The following is a 24,781-nucleotide window of genomic DNA, read 5'->3' as shown; positions in this document are numbered from 1 at the left end:
GGATTCAGAGAACGGCTTCTAGGCATGCAGTCAGGACAGTGCTTAAAATAGAGACAAAGGGTGGAAAATGTCCTCCCTGGGCCAGAGATGTAGGGGTTAAGAGTTCAGGCAAGAAATTCCAGGAATGAGGTCAAAACATGGCCCAGCACAGTCAAGGATAAAGGGTAGATCCCAGGAAGGACGCACCGTTGTTGGGGTCAACACTGAAGCCCTCAGCAGGGGAAGCCAGGTGGTAGGAGACATGACCATTGGCACCTGAATCCCGGTCAGTGGCAGAGACGGAGAGAATGGCACTGCCTGGGTGTGTGTGCTCAAGCAGCATCACCTGAGGTGTGAGGACAAGGGTTTATGGCCAAGCGTCCCAGCTACCCACTCAGCCTATGTTCTGGAGCTTGGTCTCATGAGCTCTGCTTGGCATCCGTCCCAGCTTGGAGCCCATCTACCCCTTAGAATTTGGATTGTGCACCTTCCCCCATTTGTGGGCACTGGATGAAGAACCTGGACACAGTTCCCAGGACTTATAAGGCTGGTCTTATATCCCCAAAGATCCGTCCCCAAGTCAGTTCCGACATCCAGCCCACCTCAGATCCTTCTAGCCTTGTCACTCCCCTCCGTTGTGAACAACCCTGGGCCCAGAGGTGGGGGCATCAGTACCTGGTAGAGGGTCTGTGAGAAGGCGGGTGCATTGTCATTGACATCCTCCACGAGCACCGTGAGGTTGGCACGGCCCTCGTGAGGCCCGTCATGTGCCAGGAGCTGCAGATGGTAGTGGTCACGCTGCTCGAAATCCAAGGGGCCCGTGAGGGAGAGGCGGCCACCATAGCGGCCTACACTGAAGGGATCCTGGGGCCCAGAAGGGCTCAGCACATACCACAGTACTGGTCCTGAGTCCACATCATTCCCTGTTACCTGTGCAATCTCTGAGCCCAATAGTGCATCTGCAATACATGGGACGAGTGTGTTTGGCATGGTCCCAGAGGCCCCTGGAGCCCCAGAGTGGGGAAAAGTGCTTCGCTACCACCCTTTGTACCTCTCACTTTACCCAGAACTCACCTTCCGACACTCGGAGCTCCCAGGGCTGGGGGATGGTGGGGCGATTGTCATTGGTGTCGATGACCATCACCGTCAGGGTAGCTGAGCCTACCAGGGCTGGGCTTCCTCTGTCTGTGGCCATCAGCACCAGCCTGAACACAGAGCACAATCGGGGTGGGGCCTGGGGATAAGGGAGAACCTTGGGCAGGGATAGGAGGGCTCAGGACAGGCTGGGGGGTGGGGAACTCAGGACGTGGCCTAGGGATTGAAGGGGATTCCGTGCGGGGCTCAAAACTGGATGGACCTGGGATGGAGTCTCAGGGTCTACAGACCCAAGCCTCACCGTGTTTCGGCCCAGATCTCACGGTCCAGGATAGCTGTGGTAGTGATAGTGCCTGTGGCTGAGTCTACATGGAACAATCCCCGGGCTGGCTGGGATGCGGCCAAACTGTAGGAGATCTGTCCACTGGGGCCTTGATCCAGGTCATCTGCTTCGACCTGGTGAAAGTAGGAGGCTGCTGGCACTGGGCTGGCCACAGACAAAGTCCACCCAGCCCTGCCCCCCATCTTCCCATCACACGCCACACCTGCAGCAGGGGTCCCTCCAAGGGCCTGGACTCAGGCAAGAAGGCCACGTAGTGGGGCCGCAGGAAGCGGGGAGCATTGTCATTGGCATCTTGCAGCGTTAGGGTGAGCACGGAGAAGGCAAAGGCTCCTCCACTCTCCGCCTGCAGCACCAGTCGCAGCCGTGGGCTTGCCTCAAAGTCCAGCCCCTCTGCTGAGCGGACTGTGACGGCTCCTGGAGGGAGGTGGAATGTATCACTGACAGACCTCTTGCTTGCCCTAGAGCCTTCCTGCCTGAGGCCCGCTACTCAAGGGCAGCCTCTCCCCAACCAGAGTCTCCTCGGGCCCAAAGAGGAGCCCCGCCAGGAGCCTGTCCCCTCACAGAGCCCCCTGCTCCCGCCCCTTACCTGTACTAGGCTGGATGGAGAATGTCCCTTTCTCATTCCCACTGAGAATGCTGTATGTGATGGGTCCACTTGAGCCCCCTGTATGGATAGCCTTGGGGGAGACAATGGGAGTCCCTGCAGAGGGGATGATATTGGTTGAAATGTGAGCACTAGACTGAGGGAGTCTGGGGACTATTTTTAGTTAGTAACCCCAACCCGTCCAGGGATACAAAGCTGGGAGACATGGTTGGGCACCCACCTGGGGGTGCATTCTCACGGAGCATGGCCTCGCTACTAGCCCGGGGAAAGCGGGGTCCACGCTCAGACTCTCCCTGCAGCCCAACAATGACCACACCAGTGGCAGAGCGAGCTGGACGGCCAAGGTCGGTTGCCACGATGAAGAGGACACGATCCTGGGGACCCAGGGATACAGGGGAGCGGGCCACACGGATTTCACCGGTGTAAGAGTCCACAGTGGTGCCAGGAGGTGGTGTGCCTGCCAGCCGGTATAGGATGGAGGCATTGGCACCAGCGTCACGGTCTTCAGCTCGCAGAGTGGCCAGAGCCAGGGTTGGGGTGCTGAGGCTAGGGCCTGGGCGGGGCAGGCGCAGCCTCAGGGGACTGGTGGGGAAGGTGGGCGCGTGGTCATTGACATCGCGCACCATGATGGTGATAGGCACTGTGGTGCTTAGGGGTCCAGCAGCTGCACCATCCACTGCATTCACGGTAAAGGCATAACTGGGACACTGCTCTCTGTCCAGGGCTGTGGCTGTGCGTAATTCCCCAGAGCTCGGCTCCAGCAGGAAGGCTCCTGCTGCACCTGCACCTAGGTAGTAGGTCACGCGGCCATTGGGCCCAGCATCAGGATCGTGAGCCTGTAGCTGCAGTAGCAGGGTCCCTGCAGGCGCATCCTCAGGCACCTCCACAGAGTAGGCAGGCACAGGGAAGGCAGGGGCATGGTCATTAGCATCCAGCACTGTCACTGTCACAGACAGAGTAGCACTGAGAGCTGGCTGGCCTCCATCCCGGGCTTCTATCTGCAGCTGGAATGCTGGCTCCACTTCCCGGTCTAGTGGCCTCATGGTGGCAAACTCCCCAGAAGCTAGGTCCAGGACAAAGGCTTCTGCTGGGTCCCCATCTGCAGAGAAGGGCACGCACACATAAACATACATGTGTCAGCCCATGGGAGTGGGGGTGATTTACAGGCAACCTGGCAAAGAAAGAGAAAGAGAGAGGGAGAGAGAAAAGAGGGAAAGTGGGATAAAGGCAGAGAAACAAAGAGAAACACAGAAGGTAAAGAAAGATACCGCAAAGTAGCTTTTCTAAGAGTGTGGTCTGCGGACCCCAGGGATTCCCCTGAGACCCTTTTGGGGAGTACATAAGATCAAAACTATTTTCATAGTAATACTAAGACATTATATGACTTTTTCATTCTCATCAACTCACAAATGCAGAGTGGGGTCCGGATGCTACACGACATGTGATGACATCATGACTTGGATGGTTAATGGAATGTGTGTGCTTGTGTAGTCTTGTGTTTCCCAGAATATTCTAGGTAGAAAGTTTAGAGCATAAATATGTGTTGTTTTCAGAGATTCACTCGTTTTTGCTGGCTTGCGTTCAGTTATACCTGCTATAATCTTTGTAACCTCATTACTGTCCAACAAATTGTTAGTTGAAACCCTAACATTTCCTTGGATCTATGCAGAAATATGGCAAATGGTATATTTCATTGGCTTGTTTTGCAATGATATTTTAAAATTTTCTCATCTTTAATATCAAATATTATAAATATTGATATAATTTATTATATATTTTTATATATTTATTAAATTATTATTTCACATTTTATTATATCAATAAATGCTGGTATCATATAAGCCAAAGTTCTTTACAGTCCTCAAAAATTAAGAATGTTAAGGGTTCCTGAGACGAGAAAGTTTGAGAACAACTGCTCTACAGGGAGAGACAATCAAGAAAGAAAAAGAAAGAAAAGAAACAAAAAGATAAAAAGAGACAAAGAGGAGATCAGGAACTGGAGGGGCACAGAAATAGATGCTTGGAGACACAGAAACATAAAGAGAAGGAAAAGGAGACCCGGGCACACTGGGTCTGACACAGGCCAACAAGGAGTACACCTGGGCAAGTGGGTGCGGGTAGGTTCTCACCCAGGATGCGGTACTGCAGCTGCCCGTTGGCTCCCACATCCGGGTCAGAGGCCCGCAGCGTGGTAAGGGTCTGTGGGTCCTGGCCCTCAGGCACCTCCAGGGAGAGATGGGCACTCCCAAAGGTTGGGGCGTGGTCATTCTCATCCTCCACAGCCACTCGCACTGTGACATGGGTCAACAGTGGAGGCGAGCCCCCATCCCGGGCATACACTATCGGAAAGCAAAATCAGTGAGATCTAGCCTGCTCCCATCCCATGGAGGAATCCACACCACATAGTGTTCACATGTGTTCACCAGGTGCATACAAAAATCAGAATATGTCCCTCTCTCCACACCCCACAAGCACACAGGCACACATACATATATGTGGTGGTGTGACAGAAAAGGCACTAAGTGAGGTAACAAAAGATCTGAGCTCAAGTCCCAGCTCTGCCACTTCCAAGCTGTGTTAGCCTAAGCAAGTTACTTAATCTCTCTGGTACTCAATATCCACATGCTCCTCTCTTAAACGGCTGCAGTGTAATCTGAGGGAATCCTAGAGGGCGTAGCTGCGACATTAACGCATTTGAGAGTTAGTGTGATCACACTGGTGACAGCCTACACGTCAGTTCAACTTGCACTCTGCCAAACTCTTGACTCCCCAAAAGTATTAAAAATATAATAGAAACTGTGATCTAAGAGGTGGAAGCTTATAAAATGTACTTTGCGGGTCCTGCTCATGTAACACTGCTGTTTACAGCACCTCAGGCTTTGGGGATCCTGCCAATGCGCACCTGTCAGATTGATCTCCTCCTGCTCCTCCCGATCCAGGGCCCGAAGAGTTGTAAGAACTCCAGTGTCTGGGTCCAGGGAGAAGCTTTCGCCAGAGATGCCTCCATAAGTCACTTGCCCATTGGCCCCTGAGGAGGGGCAGCGTGGGGGAAGATCAGAGGGTGAATATACCCTTTCTTGACCCAGTCCATCCCTCTTTCAACTCATCCCCCCAGGCCTTACCCAGGTCTGGGTCGGTTGCCCGCAGAGTGAGCAGAGATGTGCCAGGTGGGCTGTTCTCACGCAAGAGGACGCTGTACTCCTGCTGTTGGAAAGTGGGTGCCTCGTCGTTGACGTCGGCGACACTGACAGTCAGGAGCTGCGTGGCTGAGCGCGGCGGGGAGCCGTGGTCGGAGGCCACCACAGTCAGCACGAACTCAGCTCGCTGTTCACGGTCCAGGGACCGCACCACGGACAGTGCTCCTAGTTGAGCGGTAGGGCGGGTTGGAAGGAAACCTCAACACTCGCCCCACATCAGCACCCTCCTCGTCCCCACCCCCACCCCCGGCCCAACTCACCAGTACTGGGGTGTAGCCGGAAGTAGCCGTCCCCGCCAGCTGCCAGGCGATAGGACACGCGTGCAGCCTCGCCCAGGTCCGGGTCCCGGGCTACCACGTGCAGCGCTGCGGGCCCCGGCGGCTGATCCTCAGAGAGGCGCACACGTGAGGGCGACGCAAAGACCGGAGCGTTGTCGTTCTCATCCGTGACAAAGACGCGCGCGGAAACGCGTGCTGCGCGGCGGCGGCTGGCGTTGGCAGGCCGGTCGGTGGCTTCCACGAGCAGCAGCAGAGCGGGAGTGGTCTCCCGGTCCAGGCCTCTCGGGGCGCTGAGCGCCCCGGTGCGTGAGTCCAGGCGAAGCGCCGGCACGGGCGGCTCCTGGCGCAGCAGACGGTAGCGCACGTCGCTGTTGGGGCCCGGGCCGTCGGCGTCCGATGCGCGGAAAGTGTACAGCGCGGCGCCCGGCTCTGGGTTCTCCGGAAGCGCCAGAGCCAGCGGGTCACGCGCGAAGGCCGGCGCATGCTCGTTCTCGTCCTGCACGCGCACCTGCACTCGCAGCAGCCGCGCGCCCGCGCCTCCCGGCCCCTCGGCGCGCACTGTGAGCGCGCGCCACGCCGGGCCCGCCTCGAAGTCCAGGGGCCGCGCCAGGTACAAGCGCCCGGAGGCCGCGTCCAGCGCGAAAGTGCCCTCCGGGTCGGCGCCGCCCACCAGTGTGTAGGTGAGTGCGCCCACCCCCGCCGGCTCTGGCGGCGCCACAGAGCCCAACAGAGAGCCGGGCTGGAGCCCCTCGGCTGCTGTCACGGTCAGCACGACAGGCACAGGTGCGGCCGGGTCTGGGTCTGAGGGTTCCGGCGGAGGCTCAGCCGAGCGAGCTGAGGGAAGCACCTGTTGTGGACCCAGGAGGGAGTACGGAATCAGGCGGACCCATGTAAAAGGGAATCTGGGCTGGCCTGCTGAGTAGCAGGAAGGGCGGTCAGAGTGGCCTGACTAGAGGAGAGGGTGCCCACACTGGTGACCAAGGAGGCGTGGACAGATTGGAGGGAGGGCAGCCATACCTGCACCAGCAGCTGGAGGCTGGAGCTCCGAGGGGGGCTGCCTTGGTCGTGAGCGCTTAGCGTCAGCACATAGTGAGGCCGCTCTGCTCGGATCAAGGGTGCTGCAGTGAGCAGCTCCCCTGAGTGAGGGTGCAGAGAGAAGAGCTCTGAGCCAGGACCTGGGGACAGGCAGAGGAAGGGAGAGGCCTTGGGTTCCAGAGCTGGGCATGTCACGAGGGCCTGCCATCACCCACCAACTCCCTTCTCTCCAGCCCCCGTACCAGTTAGCATGTACAGGATTGTTCCATTCTCCCCCTCATCCGGATCCCTGGCCTGCAGAGTTGTCACCAGTGTTCCTGGAGGCACACCATCTGGTACCTGTGGGAACAAAACACATTTACAGTTGTCTCCTTCCTGTTCTTGAGACAACTCAGGATGGAGTTCCCATCACTTATGTGCAGGCAGAGCCCCGATTTTGCTCTCAAACCTGTTCCAAGACGCAGACTCTCTTACTTACACCTACAGCTCTAAGCAGAGACCCACATACCCTCTTACTTCTTCAGGGCAGAGTACTGCAGCTTCACATACCTGTACGGGGAGGCCCCCACCAGCAGCCCCTGAAGCCTGCAGGAAGGTGGGGCTGTTGTCATTGAGGTCGAGCACTGCAATGTGTATGGTGCCTGTGACACTGCGGGGTGGGCTCCCCGCATCCTGCACCTGCACCAGGAGCTGGTAGCTGCTCTGCCGCTCACGGTCCAGAGTTTGGAGTGTGGTAACCTCTCCTGGGAGTGCAGGACAGATAGAGATCATGTATGGGGTAGCTAGGGAAGCACAGCCTGAGGTCCGTGAGAGGCCGGGGTTTGGGGAGTGTGGAAGGGAGTGCCCGGGTAAAACTCCAGCTCAGTCCTGGGCCTCATGGCCAGGCTCTGGGGAGAGTGTCTGGGTGTTCACCAGTCTGAGGATGAGGCTATGGGGTCTCAGATTTTGGGTCCCAGTGCTCACCAGTCTGGGGGTGGATGCGGAAGGCCTTGCTATCTTCTGACAGCTGTCGCAGGCTGTAGGTCAGACGTCCATTGGGTCCTGAGTCTCGGTCAGTGGCAAAGACCCGGCCCACGCTGGTCCCTGGGGGCTGGTTCTCAGCCACAGCCAGGAAGGTGGGCTCCTCAGACAAGCGGGGACTGTGGTCATTCTGGTTGAGGATGCTGACCCTCACGGTGGCTGTGGCTGTCTGCTGCCCCAACTCAGCTTTGGACCCAGACACTGCCATTACTTTCAGTGTGTATAACTCCTGGGCCTCACGGTCCAGTGCTGCTCGCACCCATAGCCACCCACTCTGTGGTTCCAGGCCAAAGGGGCTACTTGGCCCATCTGCTGCAAGGCGGTAGGTGACAGGGCCCCCATCTGGTGCTCGAGCCTGCACTTGCAGGACTTGAGTTCCAGGGGTGGTGCCTGAGGGCAGGTCCACACGGTAGGTAGGGCTGTCGAAGTGGGGAGCCAGCCCACGGGTCCCCAAGTCCTGTACCACCACCCGCAGTCGAAAGTGGCTGGTGCGAGGTGGGGAGCCACCATCCCGGGCTTCCAGCTCCAGTTCATGGGCTGGCCCCCCTGGAGGCCCCAGAGGTCCCATAAGCAGTATGTGGCCTGTGGTGGGGTCCACAGTGAAGACCCCACCACCCCCAGCAAGCAGGGTAAAGGTGACTCGACTGTTAACGCCTGAGTCGGGGTCCAGAGCCCGCAGTGTATAGATGGGGGTCCCTGGGGCAGTGCTTGGCGGCAGCAACACCGTGTCTTCAGGTGCAGGGAAGGCAGGGGAGTTGTCATTCACATCATCCAGCAGCACACGCACCCGAGCTACAGCGAAAGCCGGGGGCACTCCACTGCCTGCCCGTACCTCCAGCTCTAGCACTGGTCCCAGCAGCTCCCGGTCCAGAGCTCGAAGCGTTTGTAACAGCCCTGTGGCCCCATCTAGGGAGAAGAGTCCCCGGGGATCCCCACCTGATAGGGTGAGGGTCACAGGCCCCTGGCGACCTAGGGAAGAGGAAAGAAGGGTCAGAAAAGAGATGGGGGGGCACCTATTGAGTTGGGGCCCAGACTCTGATCCCCAAAAGGGCTAGGCAGTGCCCACACCTGGGCCTTTCAAAGTATTAGGGGGAGGGGCAGGTGTTGGCAGAGAAGCTGGGTGGCACCAGGGTGATATTCATGTACCTGGGGATGAAGCAGAGTGCCTGTACCACGCCCGAGGAGGTGGCGGGGATTGGAACCAGAGTGTTTTGCATTGGGGCTATCAGTGGTGTGATACTTGAGGGTTATGTTAGGGTGTCTGGGTATGGCACCGAATGGATATAATGATAAGTGATACCTGATGGATTGTGTGCTTGGACTACGCCCACACTGGTGCCTGGTGCCACATCCTCTGGCACAGAAAAGACATACTGTAGTTGCTCAAATACTGGTGGTATGGGAGTTCCAGGCACAATGCTGATGTTGACTCGGGCACTGGGCTCTGCCTGCAGGCCACCTCCATCCTGAGCCCCGATCTCCAGCTGCACCACGGAATTGGCCCGTCTGGCCAAGGGCCAGGCTACCGTCAACAGCCCTGGGAGGAGGGACAGAAGTGGAGATGTATAAGGAAACAAAATAGAGCTGGAAAGGTTGGGGGGTGGGGGGCAGGCAGTACTTCATTTAGGCAGATGGGGAGGCAAAAAGCCCTGGGAATGTGAAGATCCTCACCTGAGTGCTCATCCAAGGCAAATAGTGGGGGGCTATTGCCAGCCAGGATGTGGTAGGAGAGTCGCCCATGGGGTCCCTGGTCAGGGTCATGGGCACGCACCCTCAGCACAGCTGTGCCTGGTGTACTCTGGGCGCTCAGACTGGCAGCATACTCCCGTGGATAAAACTGAGGTGGGTTGTCATTCTCGTCTGACACAAACACCTTCACATACACCATAGACTTGAGGCCTCCCTGGTGAGACATGCAGCCATTAAGTCAGGTGGCCCTTGATTGGCCCTGGTGAATGCCCTACCCCAGTCTGCCCACAGACTGTCCACTCACCCCATCCACAGCTGTCACTGTGAAGTCGAAGCTTGAGGGCCCCTGATCGTGGTCCAGGGTCCGGGTCGTGCACACGTCGCCACTGTGGGCATCGATGCGGAATGGGGGAGACCCCGAGGCCCCAAGTCCGGCACCCAGGGAATAGGAGAGGAGGCCAAATGGGCCACTGTCTGCATCTGTGGCTGTCACCTGGGGAGAGGCTGGGGTGAGTAATGCCCCATCTTTTTGGCCAGAGAAGCCATAACTAAGTGGCAATTGGAAGGAGCAGGCCCTGGGCCAGTTGGTGCCCAGAGTCTTGGGATGGTGGACACACAGAAGGGACTAGTAGGACACGGGCCAAAATCCAAACCCAGCTCAGACCTCACCACTTGCGTTAGGTTCCTATGAGACTCGGATCACAACATTTTTGTCAACTGGTCAATATAGAACTTTGTTTTATGTGTGTTTCTGTTTAAAGGCACCTTATTTAATATATATTGTTGGTTCATTAACACTGAATTCATGGCCAATGGCACAACTCATAACTAAATGAAACTTATCTAACACATGTATTTTCTCCATAAGGCACAGCACAGCCTTCTTGTGTTTAGGAAAACAGACATCACTTCAGCACTACAGTTGGGGACCATTTTATACAGCAGAATCACCAAACAAAAAGCACAAAAATGCAAAACACGTGGCACTAAACAGACCACGAAAAGGACCCTTGTTTACCATATAAGAGCTGTAACATGAAGGCAGAGCATTGCCTCGTTCGACCTCAGCCGGGAATGTGCTTGTTGAGAGACTTGAATTTTCCATCCTTCTGCACATGTCCGGGAATGACTGTGAAAGCTCCATGAGTATTGATTCAAGGGTTACAAACAGATTTTAGAGAGTTGGCGAATTCACAAATACAGAATCTGCAAATGATGAGGACCAACTGTACTTAAAAGGAGAGTGCTACGGGTTGTGATAGCAAATTCCAGGTGGGTCACAGGGAGTTAATAACCATCACCAAGTCTCATAATCACTCCAGTCAGAGAGCTGGCTGACCAACAGAGTTATTGAGACTGATGTTATAGGCCCGCTCTTTATTGAGTTTGGTTATAAAGTGGGATCTGATTGATACTCAGATCTGGTAACTGGAGTGATCAGGATCTGCACTATGAATTTATGGGATATGGCTCATGCACCTTTAGCATCCCTTCATCTCTCAAGCCAACCTCACTGGAAATGAGAAAGGGAGAACTGCAGGTCTATAGGAAAATACCGAGGTCATTAAGTTCCAGGGGCTCCCCAAAACTAAGAAATAGGGGAAGGTTTTCCTGGTGACTTCTCAGGCATCTCCCAGACTGGCTCAGGAAGAGTTTATGATTGGACACCAATGTCAGGAGCCTCTGAACATTTCAGAGCCAGAGCAGCAGGAGACACCATTCCGAAAGCTTCTGAGCCTAGGACAGGGCCAGGCACACAGTAGGTACTCTATGTATATTTGTTCATTGAGTAAACAGACATTCAGATTGCCCTGCCTTACAACAAAAGCTTCTTTCAAACTAGTAAGTTTTATAAATTGGGTGCATACTAGGCCCTCAATAGTGGGTTAGCTGGTGCAGACTGCTGTAGCTTGTGACAAAGTACTCTTTGTGGCTACACGGGCCTCAGGGTCATGATACGCTGCAAAAGGAAGCTGGAGAGTTCCCCTTCCTTGGCCAGAAAATGTTGCTCAGAGAGAAGCCTAGCCAAGGACTTCTGATCGTTGCCCGGGCCTTTGACAGAAGTGATTTGTGCCATTGTTTACCCTCCTGAGAGACACTAAGACCTTGCCATGCCGAACCCTGGAAACAGCTCCTGCCCCAACTCTTTACTGTGGCCGTGGGCCTGGATATCCCAGGAGACAAACTCCCCCCCTGGATCAGTCTGGCGGGCTGCAGCACAGCTGCCGCACCATCTCCAGAAGCTGTTAAAGACCTCTGCCCTCTGACTCACTGTAGGAAGAAAGCAATAAATAGTGGTCAAGAGAAGTTGTCAGGAAGTGACCCCAAAAGGCGCAGGGGCCTTTGACTGGAAATGACCAAGGCAGAAGTGAATTTTCTGGCCTGTGCAGCCCCTGCTCAGAGGTCCTAGTGCAAATGCAGTCTCCATTTTCAGCAGGCTCTCCGCCTTGCTTCATAGTGCAACCTTGGTCAGCTCCCGCTTCCAGCGCTGCCTGAAAGCTGTAACTAACCTCATCTCTCTCCTCTTGTCCCCACCCCACCCCTAGCTCTCATCACATACACTAGTGCAAGGAGAAAATAAAGACCCTCATCTGTGAACTCTCTAAAATTCCCAGCAGACCACAAACTTACTTCATCTGCCCCATGCTGACCTCCTTCCCAGGTGTCCCTCCTGCTTTGACACTTTGACACTGTGCTCTCCTGCTTCCCCACCCACTGCTTCCCCACTCCCAGCCTTCCTCCACCTCTCCTTACTCTGTTATACAGTGTTGTTCTCTGGAATCTTTCCTTGGCCTCTTCTCATCCGGCACACTCTCAGGGCCTTCTCTTCCACTGCTGTGGCTTTGACCATCATCTGTACTTTGACCCAGACCACTCCTCTGGGCTCCAAACTTGTACGTCCAGATGCCTGCTCGACATCTCCACTTGGACGTCCCACAGGCACCTTAAATCCAACCTGTCCTAAACTAAATTCATGATAATTCCAACCCCCCTCTCTCTAATGATTCCTCCATCCACGCAGTTGCTCGAGCCAGAAATCCGTTCTTCCCTTCTCCTCTCTTGGCATATCAATCAAGCGGGGACTAAGTAAATCCTCATTATCCCTCCTATGTGTCTGTTCCTCTCCGTCACCGTTATCACTGTCCTGACTTGGGCCTGAGTCGTCTCTCCCCTGGACTACTGTAGCTCCCTTCTCATAGGCGTCTGACCCTCCGATCTGTCCTCCATACCAGGACTTCTCAACCTTGGCATGACTGACATTTTGGGTCAGATAACTCTTTGCTGTAGTGCTGCCATATGCATTATAGGATGTTGACAGCATCTCTATCCACTAGATACCAATAGATCCCACCAGTTGTGACAACCGAAAATGTCTCTAAACGTTGCCAGATGTCCCCTCCAGAGGGCAAAATCACCAGCCGTTGTGAACCACTGCTCTACACTAACTAACAAAAGCCATCTTTTGAGAAAACAAATATTATATTATTCCTCTACTCAAATATCTTCAGTGTCCCCTAAAGAAAAATGCTCAAACTCCTCGGCTTGGCTTGACTCCTCACTGTCTGGCCTCCTGCAGTCTCATCTCCCACTCTTTCATCTCACACCTTAAATTCCAGAGATACCGAGCCACTTGTAGGCCCTTGAACGAGTCAGACAAGTCAAGCTCTTCCCCTTCTCTCTGCGTGTCACCTCTGCTTCAACCCTCCCCTTATTTCGTCCCCTCATCTGCTCCTGCTCATCTTTTAAGTCTCAGCTCAAAGGTCCTTTCTTTTGAGAAAACGTTCGAACTGCCTATCTGTACCTCATGAATGTCCCCATATAGAAGTTTTTATTTATTGGAATAAAACTGTTTCTCTGCATATGAATCTCACCTCTAGACTATAAACTCCATGAATTAGGTAGGGGATACTCAGTCATTACTGTGTTCTGTGTCCCTAATACAATGACAGGCACATGGCAGATACTTGATAAATGAATACTGAATGAATCAAATATTATGACTTCTTGTAACAGTTATGAACACCCAACGGTCATTTTTACCCCTGCTTCCCTATGATTACTACTAGTAAAAACTCCAGGAAACCACCTGGAGAGATGCCCTCTTGCTTCAGGCATTAGTGAGGAGGGAAGATGGTTGGAAGCCACAGCCCACTGGTCCTGGGCCAAGAGGGAAAGTAAACACATGGGAGAGTGGGTGGGAGCTGGACAGCAGTAGGCAGGCAAGTACCCAGCGTCTGGCCAGACAGGAGGTCAGCCAGGCCTAGGCACTGGCCTGAAAGTCTAGGCCAACAGGCAGCTCCTAGAAGATGCTCAGGGATCTGGTGGACTTCTGAGACATAAAGACTTCAAGCACGAATCTCCTAAGAGACCACCCTGGGTCTGGTCTCCTCTCCTGCATCCATATTCCATGGGGCAGCCAAAGCAATCTTTCCAAAAGACATATCAGATTTGCCTAGAGCCTCTCAATGGCTCCCTATGATTTTTAAAGTCAAAGCTTGTCAGCTGGTCCCTGTCTGCTTGCTTGTTTCATCTCCCCATAACTCTTTCTCATCAGCACAGTTGAGGCCAACTTGAACAGTGCAGTTCCATGAACACATCATGATGTTCTGTAGCTCCTTCTGTGGCTTTGGAGTCCCTGTCCTCATACCCCATGTTATTCACTTGGCAAAGTCTCATTGCTTCTGCAAAGGTCTGCCTCTAGGCTTCCATAGCACCTCATATGCAGCCTGATGCATTACTAGTTACTGGTGTGTCTCCTTGCCTAGACTGGGACCAGCCTGGGAATAAGACTGTTTCCTTTCTTTGTTCTCAGGGCCCAGCAGAGTGCCAGGCTAACAGTGGGTAAGTTAATTTTTGAATGTATCACTTACCATTGATCTAATCTCTCTTTCACCCTTAAAGCAAGTTAGCTTCCAAAAAATATATATATATACAAAAATGGGACTTCCCTGGCGGTCCCAGTAGTTAAGACTGTGTGCTTCCATGCAGGGAGCACGGGTTTGATCCCTGGTCGGGAACTAAGATCCCATATGCTGTGTGGCACGGCCAAAAAACAAACAAACAAACAATCTGTAGTGAGGAGGGAGGGATGAATAGGTAGAGAACAGAGGATTTTTAGGGCAGTGAAACTACTCTCTATAATACTATAGTGTATGTCATCATATATGTCAGTTATACATATACTTTATACTTTTGTCCAAACCCATAGAATGTACAACACCAAGAGTGAACCCTAATGTAAACTATGGACTTGGGTGACAATGATGTGTCAATGTAGGTTCATCTGTTGTAACAAATGTACCACTCTGGTGTGGGATGTTGATAATGTGTGAGGCTATGAGTGGGGGCATGGGGTATATGAGAAATCTGTACCCTCCACTCAATATTGCTATGAATCTAAAACTGCCCCCAAAACATAAAGTCTTGAAAAAAAAAACAAAACCAAATCTGATTATGCCTTTTCTGCCTCAAAGAAGTTCATTGACCTCTTTTGCCTTCCAAGTAAAGTCCTAACCCTTCATGGCTTGGTGTCCAAGGACTTCTGCAATTTGGCCTCAGCCTGCCTGTCCAGTTTCATGCTCCACCCATCTCCTCCAAGCCTGACTTGCAGGAAGTCTGTGGCTCCCACAGCCTGTCCAGGGCTCCTGCCTTTTCCTCTGAGGTCTTCCTACTCCGGACATTGGGATCTCACTGGATACTTCTTGTTGCCTCTCATCCTCGTGCCTGAGCCCAAGTGTCCCATCAAGGCTCAGTTCCAAGGGCAGGGATGGGGATGTATTCCAGGACACCTCAGCACTGGACTAGGGTTGGAGAGCTCTGTAAATGCTGGCATCTCCCTTGGGGACAGGAACCGCATGGGTGTGCAGAATCTCCATCTCTGCCCTGCAGAACAACTTTGAAACGTTAAAGAGTCCTCTCTCATTTCCTGCCACCACAAGACACATTTTCTCTATATCCAATCTTAATTCTCTCAACTGCCAAGATTACCCGGCCCAGCTCTTGTACCCTGCTTTCTCATCTTCTCGTTAATCCTCACCCTCTGCACAGACTGTGGAGCTCACCGAGTAGAACCGAACCCTCTGGCATATGTCACCATCCACAGATGGCACCTGCAAGACTTGGTTCCTGCTCTGAGGTCCCCTGTGACCCTCTGATCCACTCCTGCCCACAGAATCAGCCTGCTGTGTGCGGGGGCTTACCCACCTGCAGGAAGCAGGTTCCAGGCTGGGTGCCCTCAGGCAAGGAGGCATTGTAGAAAGTCCTCTGGAACTGCGGCTCATTATCATTCACATCCTGCAAGGCCACACTCACTGTGGCAGAGGAGGTGAGAGGGGGCAAGCCCCCATCTGTGGCCACCACAATTAGCTGTGGCTGTGGTTCCAACTCATAGTCCAGTGAAGCAGCTGTGGTGATGATGCCTGAAGTGGGGTCGATGGAGAACCAGCGGGTGTGGGCACCTGGAGCCAGGCTATAGGTGACCTGACCGTTGGTGCCCTGGTCAGGATCCCGGGCCATCACTCGCACCACGAAGCTGCCAGGCAGCGCAACCTCAGGCAGGGGCTCGGGTCGGTAGAGCTGGCGGTCAAAGGCAGGGGCGTTGTCGTTGACATCAGTGACATGCAGCACAAAGGCAGCCTCAGCTCGCAGGGGGGGTGAGCCTGAGTCTGTGGCAGTAACTCGCAAGTTATAGGCATCCCTTTCCTCTCGATCCAGCTGCCGAGCCACGCACACCAGGTAGATGACGCTGTCCTGGGTGCTGAGCGCAAAGTGGCCCTCTCCCCCCTCCAGGGACACATTGACATGGGCAAAGTCTCCATCATCTGGGTCTGACACAGAGATTCGAGCAACAAGCTGGCCAGGGGGGGCAGCCTCAGACACTCGGGGGGAGCCATCCGCACTCAGGAAGATGACAGTCATAGAGGGCTGATTGTCATTGGCATCTCGCACGTGCACAGTCACAAAGGCCGAGCCCAGCTCAGGGTGAGCCCCTCCATCCCGTGCCTGTACCACCAGTTCATGGACCCGCCGTTGCTCGAAGTCCAGTGGCCGCTCCAGCCGCAGCAGCCCCGTGTGTGCGTCGATGGAGAAGGGTCCGTCACCCTCGCTCTGCCTCCGGTTGATCTCATAAGTTACAGCCCCATTGGCACCGGCATCAGCGTCAGAGGCATACACCTGCAAAACAGGACTGCCGGGGGCCAGGCTCTCGGACACCGCAGCGTGGTAGCGGCTCTGATTGAAAGCTGGGGCATGGTCATTGATGTCCAGCAATGTCACGTCCAGTAGGGCCTGGGCCCTCCGGGGTGGTGAACCACCGTCGTAGGCCTCCAGTTGCAGCATGTAGTGTGAGCGGTTCTCTCGGTCCAGCTCCCCAGTAACTACCAGCTCAGGCACAGGGGCCCCATCTGGACCAGGACGTGTCTCCAGCCGGAAGGTCTCTCCAGCCCCATCACCAGACAGCGCATAGCCCTGGGTTCCTAGGCGGCCAGCGTCTGCATCACGAGCAGGCTCCAGTGGGTAGCGGGTGCCAAGAGCTGTATGCTCAGGTATCTGCAGGACAGCTCGAGCCTGTGGGAAGGCTGGAGCGTGGTCATTGATGTCAGCCACTCGCACAGTAACTTCCACGGTGGCGCCATCAGGAGTGACTGCAGTGAAGCGGTAGCGATCCCGCCGCTCACGGTCCAAGACTCGGGCTGTACGGACCACCCCACTGTGCTCGTCAATGGCCAGGTCTGTGCCCACACCGCTGCCCTCCTGGGCGGAGATGAAGTACATGGGAGGTGCTGCCGTGCCTGCTGGAAGCCCTGCACTGATGTCCCCGATCAGTGTGCCCGCTGGCTGCTCCTCATCAATCTGCAGGTCCAAGCTCCCAGCCTGACCCCAGGCGCCTGGCACCCCTGCACCCAGGAGCAGCAGCAGCAGCAATGACAGCAGGGGTAGGGGCCTGGGGCTCTGCATGCCTGGGCAAGAAGGTGCAATGCCCCGCTCCTTCTGCATGGCAGGGGCAATCCAGTTGTGGCTTGGGCTCCAGCTCCAGGCCAGGCTCTGGGCCCAGCTTGATCTCAGGCTTTGGATCAGATCTAACTTGGACCCTGGCTCCAGCTCACGATTCCTGACCTGGGAGAAAATCGGAAGCAAAAAGGTCATGATGGGGGAGGAATCAACCGTCCAGGCTGGGGCCGTCTGGGGCCCAGGAAGCTCCTCAGGACCCAGTACAGTCTTTACCTGGCAGGTCCCATCCCACTCTGATTCCCGTCCCCGCTCCAACCCCCAGCAGATTGTTTTTTCCTATTGTTCAGACCTAAATGCCTTCAGACTCCCCTCCTTCCATCTGTAGACTTAAACATGTGGCCAATTCTTTCTCATTTTTCTTCTCATCCAGGATTAATACCTCAATAATCATGTGCTTGGCAACCTCACCCAAATCTCAACAATGTCCTCTCTGCCAGAGCCTTCTACCAACATTTAACTATGCTGAAGTCTCTCTCTCTCTCTTCTCTGTCTCTCTCTGTCTCTCTCTCTATAATATATATATATATATATATATATATATATATATATATATATATATACTTTTAGCCCTACTTCCCTCTCTATTCAACAAGAGATTGAGCACCTATTATGTGGAGGCACTGGAGACACCACAGAGAATAAAGGAAACAGTCTAGGAATTGGACAAGTAATTAGAAGTGTGATACGGGCTGAGGGAAAAGTGCCGGAAGCTGTGAAGGCGTAGATATAGGAGGGGCTTACCACAGTCAGGGAGTCAGGGAGTGCTTCTCTGAGGAAGCCACCTTCAAGTCAGGATCTACTTAATGTAGGTGTTTGCTAGACAATGGTGGGCGGAGAAGGGGGATACAGAAACGAGAGAAGAACATTCAGAAGAGGGAACTGAACGGGAGGCTTAGAGTCCGCAGTCAAGAAAGCGCTGAGGGTGTTGGGGCAGGTAGAGCACAGCGTGTGTGAGGTGTAGAGTGCTGGGGCAGAAGGTATGAAATGGGACAGGGGCTCGTAGGCCACGCTGATGATTCTGACTTTATGCCGAGGACAAATGGAAGCCATGAAAGCATCTTAAGAGTGGGTGCTGCAATATGACTTACGTCTTGTGAAGATCTCTATTGCTGTCCCTTTGTAAACAAGGATCACATAGATGGGAAGGTTATCTTAGGACAGCCCTTATAACACACTTGGGAGAGTCCAGGTGAGGGTGAATTGACGGTGAATTGGATGAGTGTTAGCAATGAAAATGAGGAGAAGCGGATAGCTCTGCGGGACATTTCGCAGGTAGAACAGGCAGGGCTTGATGATGGCTTGAGGCAGGGGATGAGGGAGTGGGAGGAGTCACGGATGATGGGCAGATTTCGGGCCTGAACCATCAGCTGGACCAAGGCAGCCTTAACTGGCCAGAGAGAGAGACAGAGAAAGAAATCCAGGGAAGGGCGGTGCCTCTGTGGCTAAGGGAGCCAGGGCTTCAAATGCTGCTGACGTTCAAGAAGGAGGAGGCCTAAAGCCCCAGGAAGGCCTTTGAGGACTGAGTGAGAGCAGAATCCGTGGAGACGTTGCCCTCTCTGAAAGGTTTGTTCACTTCCTCCAATTCCTCACCTCTCACCCCCTCCTCCATCAACACAGAGAGTCTTCCTCTCCTGTGACGCTGCTTTCACTAAGCTTCCAATCATCGCTATACTCTACATCCAATGGACACTTTTTTATCTTCTTGCTGGATCATTCTGGAACACTGAAACACTGATCACTGGCTTCTTGAAGCCTAGCCTTCCTGGCCTCCCATGGTGACCCCCCCACCTCTTGCTTCCATTGTACTTCTATGTCCACTCTTCAGTCCCTTGGGCAAGTTCTTCCTCTGCCCTTAAAAACCGGTGCTCCTCAGGACTCAGTCCAGGGCCGCATGTTTTCCCACTGACCACACTGCCTGGGTGATCTTATCCACTCCCATGCCTTCAATTCAAATGTATCAATCATCTTATGTACCGTCTATTTGCTGATGACTTTGCAATCTCCAGCACTGGAGAGCACTGGAGACACATGTCCATCCATACAATGGACTTCCTTACAATGTATTCCCAGCCTTCACCTCAACCTGATTTTCTTCCTCCATTCCCTTTCCTGTGAACAGCACCACCGCTCAGAAACTCTCCTTGCTTTCCTTGCTTTTCTTCAGTCCTGATTTCCAATTAGTCTTCAAAACCTGACCATCTCAACTAGACATGTCTCAAGTCTGCCCTTTCCTATGTTTTCACACTGCTGCTGTCCCAGTCCAAGCACTGTCATCCCTCTTTTCGATTCCTGCCACAGCCCTTTACTGGTTCCCATGCCTCCTGGATTGGACCCTCTGATCCATGTCCACCTGACCAGAGCTATCCTCACAACTCTCACCAAACCAGTCACAACAAAAGGCTTCCACTGGTTTGCCGTTACTGACGGCAGAAAACTGCTGCCCATTACGGACAAAAAAATGCAGATGCACATACACCCAAACTGTGTCTGCAGTTTCACGGGTTCATGGACACTAGGTAGAGAACTTCTTTTCGCAAGACAAAGCCCAACCTCCTTAGTATATCTTACTGACCTGAGCCCTGCCAACCTCTCCACTGTGCCCCACATTCACCTTCCCCCACTGCACCCTGCATTCCAACACTAAACCCATCACCTGATCCTTCCCAACTCTTTGCCTTGTATGCGCCATGCTCTTGTCCTGAGATATCCTTTAAAAGTCCTGTCCAATTGGCCATCCCCTACTCAAACTTCAAGATCCCATTCAAATATCCTGTCTTCTGTGGACTCTTCTATGATATCTCTCTGACCTCCCTGCAGTGCCCATGGTGTCCCCTACTGGGCTCTCACTGCTTTTGATGCACACTGACAATAAATTGCACAGCAGCCCTGATTTGTTCATGTGTCTGCCCATCACACCCCTCCCCCTACACCGCACTGAAAGCTCCTTGAGGGCAGCAGCTTGAGGGTCTTAGTTAGTTTCTGGTTCTCCAGCAGTTCCTAGAGGTATCACGAGAGCAAGCAATCAGTGCTGAACAAATGTGCAGAACCTCATAACTGCACACCACCACCCTCACCTACTGACACAGGGAGAAACGTCCCTGGACATGCCAACTCAGACAACACGCACAAACACGTGTGAGCCTGCGCCCCTGAGGCACCATGGTCAGGAGTGTGGCCGTAGAAATGGCTGCAGAAGTGTGTCCTTTGGTCTTTCTAGACTTATTTGCTCTGCTCTAGGACTTCCTGTCCTCCCAAGGGATGAGAGTTTCTGACCCTCTACTTACACTTCCAACCTCCATGTCTCCCATCTGTGTGAGGCAATGAAAAGAGCTGGGACTGTGGAGTTTGAGCTGGCTTTGAGTCCAATCTGAGTGTTATTTTCCTGATCTATATAATGGCCATGTTAATGCCTACTTTGTGGGGTTTTAGGAGAATTACAGGCAATGGAAACAAGGAGCTCAGAGTTGGGCATTTGGTAGATGCTCTCTCCTCGGTTCCCAACACCATCCTTGGCTTCAGAGTTCTAGGATTTACTAAGACCCCTCTCCCCAAGGCTCAAGTCTGTGAAGTCTGTGGAGCTTCCACATGGAATAACAGATCAGAGGAATTCAGAACAAGAAGGTCAGAGTGAACACAGGCCTGACTCAGACAGGGGAGAGGCTGTGTGTAGAGAGATGGCGCAGTGGCCGGGGCAGGCATCTAGGCCTAGAGACTGAGTTAGGGCGTCAAGGGTTAGGAACTGGTCCTATTCATTTAATCAGTCAGTGGAGAGAAAGCAGAGTGGGGATAATGGATAGTGAGGTCAATGTACTTCTTACATTCTGTGTTAGGATTCTTTGTCCCCAACCCAGAATGTCAGCTGTTTGAGGGCCAGGACTGTATCTTATTCACCTCTGTGTGTAGCACAGAGCATGGCACATAGCACATGATCAATACATTTTCTGAATGAAAGGATGTATGAATGGTATGAGATAAAACTCAGGTGAATGATTAGCCTTGAGGAGGAGGGATTCAGGCCCAGGCAGATGTCCCTTCTCCCAACCCGTGTGGACCCTGGTGCCCTCCTGGGTCCCCGTTCAATGCAAACTCCCCCATACACCCTCATAGTGGATGCACAAAGGTGCCTACTCACGAAGTCACAGACCCACACACAGCCAGGCACACAGATGCACAGACTCACATGCAGACAGGCACACTCAACACACACTCACATAGACAGGAGCTACTCTAACATACACAGAGACACCCAACCTCACAGAGGAGCATGTTATCACTCACACAGATGGGCATGTTCATCCACCTGGAACCTTCCCCCACCCCCCACACACATGCAGGCACACATGGAAACACACACAGGCATGCTTTTGCCCACACAGACACATACACACAGAAAGACACTTTCTTGTGGGCCTCAGACAGGCACGTGCGCACACACACACGCACACATACACACAGCCACACTCACTCACACCCCCTCCCTCTCACAGACACAGACAAACCACTTTCACCCCTGCCCAGACTCACGCTGGCAGGTCCGTGCACACACTTGCAGACACACCCACACGCCGGCATGCCCTCACACACGCTGTTGGGGCACTCGTGGTCAGCTCTGCGGCTGCAGCTGTGACCTCGAGGTCCCTGGGGCCTGTCTGGACTAAGCTTCATCACTTCCTGCTCCAGGGCTTCTAGTTCCAAACTCGAACTCCAGACTCTCTCCCGAGACTGTCTCAGTCTCTCTCCAACTCTCTTCTCAGCACCATCTCCCCATCTGTCCACTGTGTCTCACAGCTTCTTCCCCAAGACTTGCTCCTCCTCTCTGTTCCTGTCTCTTTCCCTCTCCAGGTTTGTCCCATCCCTTCCCCCAGACCTGGCCTCAGCCATCCATCTTGTCTCTTTCCCCAATCTGTCCTGCCTCCTACCCAGATTTGTCTTCTTTCTCCCCCCAGATTGGTCACATCTCTTCCCCCACCCAGTTCTGCCTTGCTACATGCCCTCACCCTGTCCCGGTCCTGTTACTCTGTCCTCTGGCTCCATCCTGCTCTCCCCCTCTAGCCCCACATCTGGGCCTCTGGAACCACAGCTGGTTCTCATTAGGAGGGGGAGGGGCGAGACTGTTCATTGGGGCCTGCAATGTGATGTCAATCCACCCCCCCCCCACCAGCAGTCTGTGCGTCTATAGGACCTGGGAGCAGGGAGAACATGGGAGAGGAAAGAGGTGGGCTGTGGGGGAGTAGTAGGGGGACCATAAGGGAAAGGGTGCTCCAGAAGGAAGCAGAGGAATGGCCCAAGGTGCAGAGGGGAAGCCGGCTGGGGGAGCTGGCACCTCACAGGTCTCCTCCCTCAACTTCCTGTCCCAGAGCCAGGGAGGGGCTGAGACCAGAAAGACAACAGGGTGAGGAGGGGGCTGCAAAAGGCAGATCGGCTCAGAAGTGGAGGAAGAAGAGGGTAGCTCTGGTGAGCAAAGGGAGGTGGAGATACAGGGCCAGGCGTAAAGGGGAGAGGAAGAGAGGCGAGATTTCTCATGGGGGATGACGGGGAGCAAGACTGAGGGAGAGGGAGTGTGTGTCGGCAAAGCAAAGAGTGAGTGGAGTTCGTACAGAAAGGGGAGGCAAGTCAGAGACAGGAACAGCTGGGCTGGAGAGGTGGGGGGCGGTAAATAAAGGCGGGAGCTAGGGCTGGGGAGTGGGTGGAAGGGGGTAAAGAGGAGAAGAGGCGTTAGTACGGGAGGAGGGAGGAGAAGGCTGACAAGCTGGCTTCCTTGGATGTCCCCGGGACAACCTCATGGATGGGTGGCCCAGGGCAGTGCCCCGGCCTGGCTCTGTCCCTCCTGAGGACCGGTCCCATTAGGCACCTCAGGGAGAGGCCGGGGATGGATGTGAGCAGAGAAGGCAGAGGGAAGGTTTCTTTTCTGAACTGTTAGTGTGCTGGCAATTTATAGACGGTGCCTTATCTAATCATCGTAACAACCGCGTGAAGGAGGCATCCCACCTTCCACCGAGGAAACTGGGGCTCGGAGTGAGACAACTGTCCTGAGTTAACACAGCCTTGATTTGATCCCAGGACGATGCACTCCATACTGCTTGAGATTCATGGAGAAGGGAAAGATGAAGAGAGGAAGAAATTTCAGGGGAGAGACCTAGGAAGACAATGGAGGCCTGGAGAAGAGAACCTCTGGGAGGAGGGACACCAAGGACAAGGTGTTTGTAACGCAGGTCAGCAGTAGCGGGACAGAGAGGACACAGAGAAGAAAGATGTGAGGAGGTGAAGTTGACAAGATTTGGCTACCGACCCTTCAGGAAGGGTGAGGGAATGGAAGGGCTCTAGACTGACTCCAGGGTTCTGGCCTGATTACTAATGTGGTGCCATTAGGACACCACAGAAGAGAAGCCATTTTGGGGGGTCCTGTTGAGGTCTCCCCATGGAGATGTCCCAAACACAGTTGGATTTGCAGGTCTGGAGCTTAGGAGAGAGGTCTGGGTTGGAGATGGATTTGGACCAATCAAGGAGTAACTCATAGCCATGGGTATGGAGATACATCAGGTAGGACATGTAGAGTGAAAAGAGAGTCTAGGACAGAGCCCTGGGGGACAGTCACATTCAAGGGGCAGACTGAGGAGAGCACTATTCTTCTTGGAGGAGAAAGAGAAGGAGGCCGTAGCTCAGAAGTTAAAGGAGGGAGCATTTCAACAAGGACGGAGAGATCGATAGTGTCCAGTGCTGCCGAAAGGTCAAGAAAGATGAAGACTGAGAAGTGGCCACTGGTCTTAGCAGTCAGGAGGTCATAGTGACCTTGGGGAGAATCGTTTCAGGAGAGTCCTAAGGGAGCAAGCCTCCTGCAATGGGAACTGATAGAGAATGAATCAACTAACAACTAGCCATAGACCAGATGTCAGTATAGATTCATTCATCAACACATGCTTACTGCACTCCTAGAAAATGGAGGCAATGTATCATGGTGAGGTAGGACCAGACAGTGCTGAAGACATGGACTCTGGGGGCAAACCAACTCTGGGATTTCTCCCCAGCTTCTCACTTGCTAGCTGTGTAATCTTGGGTGAGCCACTGAAATGCTCAGTGCTTCCATTTCCTCATTTATAAAATAGGGACAGGGACTTCCCTGGTGGTCCAGTGGTTAGGACGTCGCCTTCCAATGCAGGGGGGGCGAGTTTGACCCCTGGTCAGGGAGCTAGGATCCCACACGCCTCATGGCCAAAAAACAGAGAAACATAAAACAGAAGCAGTATTGTAACAAATTCAATAAAGACTTTAAAAAAATGGTCCACATAAAAAAAATAGGGACAATAATAATACTACAGTGTATATGCAGTTAGAATAGCATGTTGCACACAGTCAGCACACATAAGCATGAACACAAACATGCTTGTATAAGTACACAAGCATGAACTATTATTACAGTGGTTAAGAAGATGGGCTCTGCTGTCTGACAGACTCGAGTTCAAATTCTGACTCCGCCACCTATAGAGAAATCCTTTCAACCTTTCTAGACCTAAGTTTCTTCTTTTGTAAAATG

General features: G+C 53.5%; 1 protein-coding gene across 3 annotated transcripts in view; it reads right to left on the bottom strand.

Moving 5' to 3' along the window:
- DCHS1 (dachsous cadherin-related 1) overlaps window positions 1–24,781 on the bottom strand; it is a 34,765-nt gene that overhangs the window by 3,210 nt on the left and 6,774 nt on the right. Inside the window, exons 1-20 of one of the 3 annotated variants that reach the window (XM_081240274.1) lie at window positions 22,248–22,317; window positions 15,445–17,355; window positions 9,545–9,733; window positions 9,223–9,454; window positions 8,852–9,088; window positions 7,495–8,520; window positions 7,081–7,274; window positions 6,774–6,870; window positions 6,514–6,671; window positions 5,479–6,343; window positions 5,144–5,383; window positions 4,924–5,049; window positions 4,151–4,360; window positions 2,242–3,120; window positions 2,004–2,117; window positions 1,620–1,831; window positions 1,376–1,530; window positions 1,054–1,184; window positions 655–938; window positions 187–325 (exon numbers count right to left, since the gene is read on the bottom strand). In XM_081240274.1, coding sequence (XP_081096400.1) covers window positions 187–325; window positions 655–938; window positions 1,054–1,184; window positions 1,376–1,530; window positions 1,620–1,831; window positions 2,004–2,117; window positions 2,242–3,120; window positions 4,151–4,360; window positions 4,924–5,049; window positions 5,144–5,383; window positions 5,479–6,343; window positions 6,514–6,671; window positions 6,774–6,870; window positions 7,081–7,274; window positions 7,495–8,520; window positions 8,852–9,088; window positions 9,223–9,454; window positions 9,545–9,733; window positions 15,445–17,235 — 7,279 coding nt within the window. In that variant the 5' untranslated portion in view covers window positions 17,236–17,355; window positions 22,248–22,317. Of the gene's footprint in view, window positions 1–186; window positions 326–654; window positions 939–1,053; window positions 1,185–1,375; window positions 1,531–1,619; window positions 1,832–2,003; window positions 2,118–2,241; window positions 3,121–4,150; window positions 4,361–4,923; window positions 5,050–5,143; window positions 5,384–5,478; window positions 6,344–6,513; window positions 6,672–6,773; window positions 6,871–7,080; window positions 7,275–7,494; window positions 8,521–8,851; window positions 9,089–9,222; window positions 9,455–9,544; window positions 9,734–15,444; window positions 17,356–18,840; window positions 18,857–22,247; window positions 22,318–24,781 lie in introns of those variants that run through there. The other 2 variants (XM_081240275.1, XM_081240276.1) reach the window with 2 other exon arrangements.

This window comes from Mesoplodon bidens, assembly GCF_964165515.1.
Source record: "Mesoplodon bidens genome assembly, chromosome: 7".
Classification (NCBI taxonomy): Eukaryota; Metazoa; Chordata; class Mammalia; order Artiodactyla; family Ziphiidae; genus Mesoplodon; species Mesoplodon bidens.
The sequence above is the reverse complement of the archived record's forward strand: the minus strand, read 5'-3'. Positions and strand labels throughout refer to the sequence as shown.